This window comes from Octopus bimaculoides, chromosome 22, assembly GCF_046866305.1.
Source record: "Octopus bimaculoides isolate indiv1 chromosome 22, ASM4686630v1, whole genome shotgun sequence".
Classification (NCBI taxonomy): domain Eukaryota; kingdom Metazoa; phylum Mollusca; class Cephalopoda; order Octopoda; family Octopodidae; genus Octopus; species Octopus bimaculoides.
This window is the reverse complement of record NC_142949.1, coordinates 31,555,380-31,567,879: the sequence shown is the minus strand read 5'-3', so window position 1 is coordinate 31,567,879 and position 12,500 is coordinate 31,555,380. Positions and strand designations below refer to the sequence as shown.

At 35.6% G+C, this 12,500-nt stretch overlaps 1 protein-coding gene across 1 annotated transcript in view; it reads left to right on the top strand.

Moving 5' to 3' along the window:
- Positions 1–12,500, top strand: part of LOC106873806 (uncharacterized) — a 15,226-nt gene that overhangs the window by 1,363 nt on the left and 1,363 nt on the right. The window contains exons 3-13 of the mRNA XM_089339581.1: positions 678–775; positions 1,233–1,325; positions 1,910–2,018; positions 2,602–2,727; positions 3,244–3,345; positions 4,020–4,136; positions 5,530–5,583; positions 7,265–7,434; positions 9,671–9,758; positions 10,488–10,633; positions 11,072–11,155. Of these exons, the coding sequence (XP_089195707.1) occupies positions 678–775; positions 1,233–1,325; positions 1,910–2,018; positions 2,602–2,727; positions 3,244–3,345; positions 4,020–4,136; positions 5,530–5,583; positions 7,265–7,434; positions 9,671–9,758; positions 10,488–10,633; positions 11,072–11,155 (1,187 nt within the window). The remainder of the gene's footprint in view (positions 1–677; positions 776–1,232; positions 1,326–1,909; positions 2,019–2,601; positions 2,728–3,243; positions 3,346–4,019; positions 4,137–5,529; positions 5,584–7,264; positions 7,435–9,670; positions 9,759–10,487; positions 10,634–11,071; positions 11,156–12,500) is intronic.

Below are 12,500 nucleotides of genomic sequence, written 5' to 3'. Positions count from 1 at the left end.
GAAGATACTTGCCCAAGGTGCCGCGCAGTAAGACTGAATTCGGAACCAAGTAGTTGCAAACAAGTTTTTTCATCTCAATGATCAAAATATTCTTTTCTACTCTAGGCACAAAGCCGGAGATTTTTCGGGAGGGGGCCAGTCGATTACATCAACCCCAGTACACAACTGGTACTTAATTTATCAACCACAAAAGGATGAAAAGCAAAGTCGACCTCGGCGTAATTTGAACTGAGAACGTAAAGCAGATGAAATACTGCTAAGCATTTCGCCCGGCGTGCTAACGTTTCTGCCAGCACGCCGCCTTCAATAATCAAAATATTATGAGCAGAATAGTTAAGAAAATAAAATCTAATTAAAAAACTGTCAACAGTATACTATATTTTATATTATAAAATATAATACAATGTATGTGTATCTGTGTGTGTATGTATATATGTGTATATTTATATAATATGTATGTATATATGTGTGACGGCGTCAATGCATTTCCGTCAACCAAAATTTCCTCACGAGTTATTGCTCCTTAAATGCCCAATGATTAGCACTAGGATCGAACTCGGAGCTCTATGTGTACAGAGTGAACCACACTTGACCCAGAGCTTCATACATTGATGCCATGCCTTTAGATCTAAAGTGAAATTTCCACAATTTTCCTGTTTGTATTTTTTCCATCGCAGGAAAAACTGTCTCAGAAGCAAAAAGAATCTTTAGAACAGAATGAAGAAGAGAAAGAAAGCCTAGAGAGGATGAATGAAAACAGAGCAGAGGTCGTTGAGTATGTACATTCATTGCGTTGTTATATATTACGTCGCTACTCCATAAAAACGTTGAACAGCTTGCCGTGTAAATCGCTGTCAGAGACGGTAGGACGTAGTTTCTGACAGTTTTTATGACACAAGTTTAATTCCTCGCGCACACACACACAAACGCAGGCGCACACATATACACGCGGATACTCGCACACACACACGTGCACGCACGCATACACACACGTATCAGCGGTTTGAAAAGCGTTTTTTTTTTTTCATTTATTTATCTTATTAACAGTTACATTGCAGATAACTTTGGGAAAGGTGTAAGTATCATCACATATTCTCTTCATTATGACATGTCTTATGTGTAACTCTAACATTACAAAGTTACATACTTTGTTTTTTATGCCTGAACGGAAATTACTATTTTATCAATTATTTTAATCAGATTTCTGCTTTTATTTTGTTGGTCTTTCACAGAGAGTTGTTGAAAATCCAAGACAGTATGTCAGATGAAAATCGCAAAAGGATACTGGATGAACATGAAATGCAGAAAATGCGATTCGAGAAAAGGTATTGCATGTTGGTTTTGTTTTGTCTCAGCTCAGTCAGGTTCTAGCGGACATGCTGCTAAAAATGTTCCGTCCATGATCATCTTGTAAATTTTTCTTCTAGATATACTCTGCGACAGCATCATTATCTATCTATCTATCTATCTATCTATCTATCTATCTATCTATCTATCTATCTATCTATCTATCTATCTATCTATCTATATTCAGTTAAGTCAAAAGTTTTGCAATATTTTGGTAAATTATTTGCTTTATTCGTCAAGTTACAACAAAAGCAGCCTAGCATTCGAAGTAGAAGCCATCGATTGCACATTTCTGCAAGTTCTTTGATCCCTCGAGTTAGCAGTTCTTGTCATTCGAGGTAACAAAAACAAATTCCGCTTTCTCTTGGGGGTAGCACATAGAAACCGGGAAACCGGGCCCATGAGCCTGGCTAGGCTTTAAAAGGGCACATAAATAAATAAGTAAATAAATAACCTCAGCTGAGCACATACTCAAGCTATGCTACTGTGTAACCTAGCTCTGTTTATCCATTTGAAACCAGTTTTAATGAACTAATTGAACTTTTAAACTTTTATCCACCAGCTTAACTCTGAATAAACTACGTCAACAAAGTCTTCTTGAGGAGAAACTCGCAATGAAAAGGAAACAGAAAATCGAGAACCTAGAGAAACAGCAAGCATTGGAAGCAAAAGTAACTTTTATACTTTTATCTTAAGCTTTGCTTTACTGTTAAATTCAAAAGAGATCCTTAACAATGCATTGTTTTCCTTGACCTTTCGTTCCCCTCATTTTTTGCTTTAGTTTGTCTATCTCACTCGTCTCCCCCTCTCTCTCAATCTCTCTCCCTCTATTTGTTATTTTGTCTTCCTTTCTTTCTCACTTTTTAACTTTCATCTTTCGATGTTGAGTGTATATTTACATTTTCAGATGTTCCCGAACTACTATCTTCACATACGTTTTATTTCTATTTTCAACCCCAATCGCCGAGTTGTTTTTTAACCCACCCTACTTCAGTTCAGTCTTTTGGTTAAGTTAGATCTTAGATCCTTCGTTTTGGTCGGCTTCATGTTTTCAGGTGACCACATTTCTGCATTGATTTACATCTTTTGTTTCGGTTTCAAATTAAATTATTGCAGATGTTCATATTCTTTGTTTAGGTACGTCTTAAACCACAAAAAAACCCCATTAAAACAAAAGTTATACACACCCTAACTAAGCTATGTAAATATGTAGTTAATTTTATGATTTTTCTTTTTCAAACTGTCGAACAACAGTCAGGTGACACAAATACTGAGTGTGGCGACGCAAATGATGGCATGAATGAACGCTCAACAACCACGGATAGAGACTTGTATACACCTGAGATCGATGAGATCAACTTATCTTCCGAAATTGAAGAGGTATAGTTTGTAAATTTGTACCTGTTAATTATTGTTAAAAGAATTCTAGCTCAGTTTTGAATCTGTCTTTGTCACTCTCTTGTTTCTTTCTTTCTTCCTTCCTTTCTTTCTTTCTCCCTTCTCTCTCTCTCTCTATCTATCTGTTCGCTCTTGAATGCTATCAGTAACATGTAACTATCAGTACAGCCTGCTATCAGAACAGCCTGTTACTTATCGGATTGTTAGTGACGAAACTGGTAATGTCACCAAACCTGCTTCGTGAGTACAGGGATTTTGGGGCACCCTGTTGAAGAAAAAACAAAATTCATCAATGGTTGGATGAAGTCAGAAATGACAATTGCCATTTAGATATATTATATATATATATATATATATATATATATATATATATATATATGTATGTATGTATTTATATTTCTGCTAATATGTATATGTATGCATTTTATTATAATAGTAATATTAATATTGATATAATAATTACAATGTATCTTGATTATTAATATAATTGCACCTTAGATCAACAAGAGTCTCCTGAAGCAGAGAGAAAAAGCAAAACAAGAACAAGAGGAAAAACTTGGAGAAACTATTGCGAGGCTAAATTTGGAGAAGGCGAAACAGGTTAGCATACATACACACATGTATACATACAATTACTCGTTTCAGTTTTTTGACTGGGGCACCGCCTGGGACAATTTTATTCAAACGAGTAGATACTAGTACATATTTTTAAAAGCATGATACTTTATTGTGTCAGTCTCTTTTGCAGAATGGCTAAGTCACAGGACTGTAGAAAAACTAGCCCCGGTTGTCAAACAGTAGTGGGACATGCGTTGGTGAGTTTATGCAAAATATAGCAAACAAATTAATCAGAAAAAAATTTACCCAAATGACAAATCCAAGGGAAACAAACATCCAAATGAGGCCACACAAGAGTAACGTCCCTTGATTTATTGATTCATTGTTTTATTTATGTGAATTTACGAGAAATCCCGTGAACGAAGCGAGACTGTTTTGAAAAATGGATCAATGTGATCGGCTTGAAAATTGTCTAGACGCTAGGTTATTTTTCTACATTTCTTAGCATGACACCAATAGTAACCTTCGGCAAAAGGGACTGATAGAACAAGTACCAGGCTTATAATAAGTAAATACTGGGGTCGATACATTTGACTAAAACTTCTTCAAGGTGGTGCTTCAGCATGGCCGCAGTCTGTTTAATGAAACAACTAATAGATAAACGATAAGATATAGGTTAATATGCGTGAATATCGTCTTTGTTCATTACTTGTCAGATGTGCTTGCTTGAGGAAAAGGCCCGAGCGATTGATGGTATGAATACTATGTTGATGGAAGACATGCGGGTCAACGGTGATGCTGAATCTCAAAAGATAATTGAGGAACATACCAAGGTAAATATTATTATGAACATTATATGTTTATTTTCTCTTCATTATATTCATTCTTGCACAAATTTAGTTGGGTAAAATGTGTAATGAAGTATACACATTAGGAAAATTTACTATGTAAGACACAGGCGTGATTGTGTGATAAGAAGTTTGCTTCCCAACAACATGGTTCCAAGTTCAGTCCCACTGTCAAGCACCTTGAGCAAGTGAAGATTGTATCCCAGGTATGTGTGTGTGTGAGTGTGTGTGTGTGTGTATGCATTTGCCTCAAGAGCCAGAATGTAGCGTTTCCAAAACAGGAGGAATGTCCTGTCTCTCGTGCCCAATCGTTAGCTAGGCTCGTTGGTTTCGTTTCTTGATTACTGACTTACCTCCCCTGACTGATAGATGAAAGTTATTACACTCTTTCCATTCATGCTTTCCCAAACTGTTTCCCTTTATCAACATAAGTATAGCGAACGATGTGCCAATCGGTAAATGAAACTGGATCGAAGGACATTAAGACGCCATTAATTTATATTTTAAACAAGTGTTGTACCTGATGGTTAGTTAATGTAAGGGAGATAATCGTTTCTAGTTAATATTTGGCAGGATAATAAGTTTGAATTTGAAATCGGGAAATCATTTTCATTTTTTCATTTTATCTAGTTTCAGCTCATGAGCTGTGGTCATGCTGGGGTACCGCCCTTTGGTGTTGCTACACAATTTTACTTCACGAATTTTACTTCAGGAATTGAAATTTGGTGCATGAGAGAGTTTGATGCAGCAGCTCTCATCTGCACCTCCTGCCGTGAAGTTGGTTCATCTGGGACACTTGACAGGAAGAGGAATAAAATGTATAAAATATACATGTCTTTTACTTACTACAAAATTTATATATATATATATATATATATATATATATATATATATCGCTATTTCATCCTTATTTGAATTCATCAGCATGACACAACCCGAGCCAAATAAATCAAAATAAATTAAGTATTAAAAGAGGTCAAACATTTCTTATAGTTGGAGAATATTCACAATTTAGACGACATTCATCGAATGTATTATTTTCTTTTGTTGCTTTTTTTCTTTTTGTCATAAAATATTAGAGAAGAGGGAGAGGGAAAATTCCGGCGTACAGATTAACTGTTTCCAGAGATTTCTGCCTTATGAAGTTGCTCTTGTGGTAGTTTCTGTTTCAGATTTTAACTACGAATAAAATTCAGAAGTTGATTCAGATAACTTACATTTTGATATTCGAATTTTAACTTTCAAATCTGTGAAACTCCGAGACAAAACTAAAGAATCTTTATGTAGCTGTTTGGACCAGTGGTTTCTAATCTATGAATTTATAAATGATTATTAGTTTCATCTGTTAATGTTTTTAATTACTTAATGTCTATTTCAGAAACAACAAAAACTGCAACAAGAATCTGAAGAAAAGAAAAAGAAATTTGACGAGGTATTTTATATTCTATATCAAATTTAAAGCGCGTGAAAACTGTCGTTTACTATTGACTTCTGGTCGACAAATGAATTGTGGGTGAACTTGGTCGGTATAACCTTTACGAGACATTTGGCTCACCTTGTATATCAACGTTATATTATTTTAACACACAGCAATTAACAGTAATAAACACTGTATTTATTACATAAAGACATAGTGAAAGATATATTTAAAAGTACACACATAGACAGACAGTGAGAAACATCCGCAGACCCCCCCCCACACACATGCTCACACACTCATTCTCACACACGCACGTACACATATTCACATATTTGTGCTGTCAGTTAAATTTGCTTATTTCTCTTTTCCTGCTTCGTCGTCATATGTCTGAAAAGAGGTAAAAGTTATTTAAACTACAAAAGAAACAAGCAAAAAAAAAAAGGATAAACAAAAGTCTGTAGAGGAAATATAAAACTACAAACAAGCAAACAAAAAAAAACCTACCGTAAAAATATTTTTTGTTCTAATTCAAAAGACCGGAAAGGATTAAATTAAATGGAAACAAAATGGTAAGAGCAAATTTCTTTGACAACCCAGTGTGTGCGTGTGCATATATATATATATATATATATATATATATATATATATATATATATATATATATATATATTCATACACACACACGCACGTACGCACACACACACGCACACACACACATATATATGCATACATGCATATATACATACATACATACATACATGCATATGTATAAGTACATACATATATATCTACATACATATACACACACAAACACACACATATAGAAGGACAGAAAAATAGGTGGATAGATACGTATATATATATATATATATATATAAATATATATATATATATATATATATATATATATATATATATATATATATATAGTTGGATGGATAGATAGATAGATAGATAGATAGATTCTTTTATGTCTGCTCGAGTCATGTGCTCAGCTTCTGTCGATCTCCTTGGATATGTCGTCACTAATTCTGCCAATTTGGGGGAACCAGTAGAATGTAATAGAAACGTAAATATTAAACATGATACCAATTATAAATATTTCAGATTACTTTATCTCTAGGAATGAGGATAAACATCTGACATATTTCATTATTTAAGAAATATTTTAAGGATCAATTAATGTTGACATTTTAAACTAGGAAGTATTAAACAAATGTTTGTGAATTTGTTTCAATCAATAGACTTTTACTTGTTTCAGTCAAACAATTATTAACTTCCCAATCTTCATTTTCTGTTTTTTCTTTTAAATATATATATATATATATATATATATATATATATATATATATATATATATATATATATATATATATATATAGATAGATAGATAGATAGATAGATAGATAGATAAATACGCACACACATACATATAGGAATATATGCATATATACATGTATATTTACATATATATATGCATATCCGTATGTACATATTTGCACCTATGTATATACATTTACAAATATGTGTATATATGTATGTATGTTTGTATGTATCCATGTTTCTAAACTGGCATTTAAAGAGCACGGGGTCTGAAACCCCTATGTATGAAAAAGCTCATTTGTTCCATTTCACGCAGCAACGCACATTAACAATTGATACCTCCGCTTGTAAGTAACTTATTTACCCATAGGAACTCACGAAGAAACTTGAAGTGAGGAAGATTCAGAGAGAAACAACATTAACTGAAAAACATGAAAAGGAAATTCGAGATGTTTTAAGCAAAGCCCCGAATAAAACAGCAGCAATTATTAAGAAAGTCGTTCTGATGAACAAACATATTTTAGAACGAGAACGTTTCATGTAAGATTTCGATGTTTTCCTTTTTCTTTTCTTCTTCTTATTATTATTGGTTTTTTTTTGTAATTCCAATTGTATAGGATGTCCACAAAGTCTGGGTACATAGAGTAAATGAAATCATAACATAAATAATTAAATATAAGAAATAATAATTTCTTAAAGTATGTGTTAATCCCCATGTGGGTAAACAGAGTAAATAAAATCATGACATAAACAATTAAATATAAGAAATAATAATTTCTTATAGTAAGTGTTAATCCCCATGTACCCAGACTTTGTGGACACCCTGTATATAGATTTTTCACATTAGTGCTGTCATGAATGTGTGCATAAGAAGCTTTCTTTGCAATCGTATAGTTTCGGGTTCAGTCCCATCTTGTGGCATATTGGAGTATTGAGCAAGTGTCATCCTCTACAGTCCTGGGTCAACTAATCTGAGTGAATTTGGTAGACGAAAACATATGGCAGTCTGTCTGTCTGACGCATATGTATATGTTCGTGTACGTATATATATATATATATATATATATATATATAGAGTTATTAATATTTCTAAGTCTCTCTAAAGGAGACTACGGCAGCGGTACTGAAAATTAATAGTTATCGCCAAGCCAACATGGCAGTCCCAAAATTAGGACGAAAGCTGCCGTGAATTAGCTCCAAGAAGCCATCGCCTCTAGCTAGCTATGTGACACACGAAACCTGTGTCCTTTATAACCTTCGAACAGGGGAGGTCAGCAGTGTCCCCCTGCTGGTTTGGCATCTGCAGACTAGACTAGTTTCAGGGTGTTGCCCCTTGTCAATGCAGAGTAGCCAAGCCTTAGCCAGGCGGCGCTGCTGACTATCTGCTCGAAGGTTATTTATCTAATTTCAGTGGAATCTATCCACTGGTTTTCAGGGGGACACTGCTGACCTCCCCTGTTCGAAGGTTATAAAGGACACAGGTTTCGTGTGTCACATAGCTAGCTAGAGGCGATGGCTTCTTGGAGCTAATTCACGGCAGCTTTCGTCCTAATTTTGGGACTGCCATGTTGGCTTGGCGATAACTATTAATTTCCAGTACCGCTGCCGTAGTCTCCTTTAGAGAGACTTAGAAATATTAATAACTCTATTTCTGAAAACCAGTGGATAGATTCCACTGAAATTAGATAAATAACCTTCGAGCAGATAGTCAGCAGCGCCGCCTGGCTAAGGCTTGGCTACTCTGCATTGACAAGGGGCAACACCCTGAAACTAGTCTAGTCTGCAGATGCCAAACCAGCAGGGGGACACTGCTGACCTCCCCTGTTCGAAGGTTATAAAGGACACAGGTTTCGTGTGTCACATAGCTAGCTAGAGGCGATGGCTTCTTGGAGCTAATTCACGGCAGCTTTCGTCCTAATTTTGGGACTGCCATGTTGGCTTGGCGATAACTATTAATTTCCAGTACCGCTGCCGTAGTCTCCTTTAGAGAGACTTAGAAATATTAATAACTCTATTTCTGAAAACCAGTGGATAGATTCCACTGAAATTAGATAAATAACCTTCGAGCAGATAGTAGCAGCGCCGCCTGGCTAAGGCTTGGCTACTCTGCATTGACAAGGGGCAACACCCTGAAACTAGTCTAGTCTGCAGATGCCAAACCAGCAGGGGGACACTGCTGACCTCCCCTGTTCGAAGGTTATAAAGGACACAGGTTTCGTGTGTCACATAGCTAGCTAGAGGCGATGGCTTCTTGGAGCTAATTCACGGCAGCTTTCGTCCTAATTTTGGGACTGCCATGTTGGCTTGGCGATAACTATTAATTTCCAGTACCGCTGCCGTAGTCTCCTTTAGAGAGACTTAGAAATATTAATAACTCTATTTCTGAAAACCAGTGGATAGATTCCACTGAAATTAGATAAATAACCTTCGAGCAGATAGTCAGCAGCGCCGCCTGGCTAAGGCTTGGCTACTCTGCATTGACAAGGGGCAACACCCTGAAACTAGTCTAGTCTGCAGATGCCAAACCAGCAGGGGGACACTGCTGACCTCCCCTGTTCGAAGGTTATAAAGGACACAGGTTTCGTGTGTCACATAGCTAGCTAGAGGCGATGGCTTCTTGGAGCTAATTCACGGCAGCTTTCGTCCTAATTTTGGGACTGCCATGTTGGCTTGGCGATAACTATATATATATATATATATAGCTAAATGCATAATGTGTCTATATATGTATGAATCTTTAGTGAATATGTAATATACATAAATATTTATCTTACAGAAATCAGATGAATGTTCAATTGAAACAGAATATAGAAGAACTCAGTCAGCAGTCTGATATTAAGATACAAACAGACTTACAGATGAACGTAATATCTTTTTTCATAATAGGATATATATATACATAAAAATATATATAGATGTATATATATGTATATATTGTGCTTGTGTGGGTATTTGTGTGTGTGCGCGTGTGTCTGTTCATATATCTCAATATCTGTCATCATGTGAATTAGACATTGTGAATGTTCTCACTAACTGGAATGTCCATGTTTGATAGGATGGTTGTAGAGATGATTCCAGCGTTTCATGAAACCAATGAACAGTAAAAATACAGACACACTCTTCTATCTCTCTCTCTCTCTCTCTCACTGCCTATTATATCCATACACACACACACACACACACACACACAAAAAAACACACACACACACACACACACACACACAAACACACACACACAATCACACATGTATATGTATATTTATATATGCATATGTGCTTATATATATGTATTTATATATATATATATATAGACACATATAGACATATATGTATACAAATACATATAAGTGTGAATATAGATATATATACACACGTATATGTATACATATATATGTACACACACACACACATATATGCGTTGGATATTTAACAATTGGTTTAGGAGTATCCGTCGGTGTAGATGAGTCTCTTCGGGTGATTACGAAATGAATGTAGATGTATGCATGTATGTATGTTTGTATGTGCATATATTTATATCTACCCTTATCTATCTATATATCTACATACATACATACATATCTCTTCACTTTTAGGAAGTAAAATTAATCCTTAGTCTCCTTGCAATGAACAAAATCAAACGCGAAGAAATATTCAAAGCGATAAAAATTCCTGTTGAGTTAAAGAATCTCATCAATGAAATCCAGAACTCTAAGAATGGATCTGAACTACCAGAAGAAAGGTACGCCAACTTACATAAATATCTTTCATAATTTTTCTTTTACTTGCTTAAGCGGCCATGCTGGGGCAGGGCCTGAAGAAAAGATTTTTTCATGGTCAATGAAGCGGCAAATCTTCAGAATCTTTACCGCCCCTAGTTGAAATGTTGCTGACTTTAGTAGAAAGGATCAAATAATTATTTCATATATTTAATTAAAAATTTCAATCTTAAACATCTAGGGGATTGTTGTAATATTGATATCAAATTTTGGATCAAGGCCAACAATTTCAAGGGAGGGAACTTGATTTCATTGACCCCGAAATTGTAGAAAGAAAAGTTGGCCTCATGGAAATAGGCATTGTTGTAATATTAGAATTCTTTGAAAGATTAAAATAGCTATTTCTAGTAATATTTATCTAAGAGCTATGTGTTCTAACCATTTCTAATTTTCTGTGACAGAAATTCGGTTTTAGAGACTAAAATCCATGATCTTGTGGTGAAAAATACAGAATCACAGGAAACAAACGACGGAGATAATAAAAAGTAAGTTAAACTTGTGCTTTGTGATGATGACAAAATCTTTTACTATTCGAGTCTACGCTCTTTAACAGAAAGGAACACGAGGAAATAAACAGAGATAGAATAAAAAAATCTTTTGGAGCTAGCGTCCAGTAGAGTTAATCGCCACATCAAAGTGGCTGTTCCATGTTATTAGTAGTTTAACCCCAGGCAGATCTTCCGCTAGCTGGTTATCAGTGCAGCCTGCACCCTGGATGATGTGTAGCTGGTAATCATCGCATTGACCGTGACAGAAAAAGTTGTCATAGGGATACCTGCTCAGAGGCCCACACAAAGTTGCAGAAAGTGTATGGAGAGGAGTGTATGAGCTGCACACAAGCGTACGAGTGTGGCTGACGTTTTCAAGTTGGCCGAAGAAATGTCGATATGCGGGGAAATCATCGAATCATCATCCGTGACTTATCAGAGGACATTCAGATTAGTTACGGTTCAGTTCAGTCCATTATCACTTGAGATTTGGGTAGGAAATGCGTATCTGCTAAGTTTGTGCCCAAACTGCTTTCAGCTGACCAAAAAGACACTCGGGTTTCAATTGCACAAGATCTCCTTGATTGTTGTCGAGAATGATGAACACTTTCTGAAAGCTTTGCGTAAACCTCTGTGTAGGTATCACCAAGATTTTGACAAAATTTGATACAGATTTTATGCTCAGCTTTCTCTGTCATGGTCAGTGCAACGATCACACGCTACACACCTTCCTTGCAAGCATTGCTGCAAACAGCAAAAGAGAGCTAGAATGTTAAAACTTAGTGCGCATGTACAGCGGAGGTTAAGGTTAATCTGTGCCAAGCGACTTTACTCTGCATACTTTCGCTTCGTTACTATGGCAACAGTCCGGATACTTATTGATCAGATCACGTACAGTTTGTTTATAAAACCTTTATACTTGCAGTAGGTGTGACGGTGTCAATGTCTAAGTGTAGGTATGAACACGTATAAAAATGAATATGCAAATGCTATATTGGTATTATTATTAGTAGTAGTAATAGTAGCAGCAGCAGTAGTAGTAGTAGTAGTAGTAGTAGTATGCAATGTACGACAGAAGTCTGAGCACTTCAGGATATAACGTCAGCTTTTGTAATTTATTGCGCTCCTCGAAGCTAATATTTGACAAGTATATACTGCCATAATGTACGCGTCAGTATATGTGCACACATGTCTGAATGTGTGTGCATATACATACATACATGCATACATACACACACACACACACACACATATATATATATATATATATATATATATATATATATATTGACCGTTGACTGAACACTATTCAATTTTTTTTCTCCGTGTTTTTCTCCTTGTC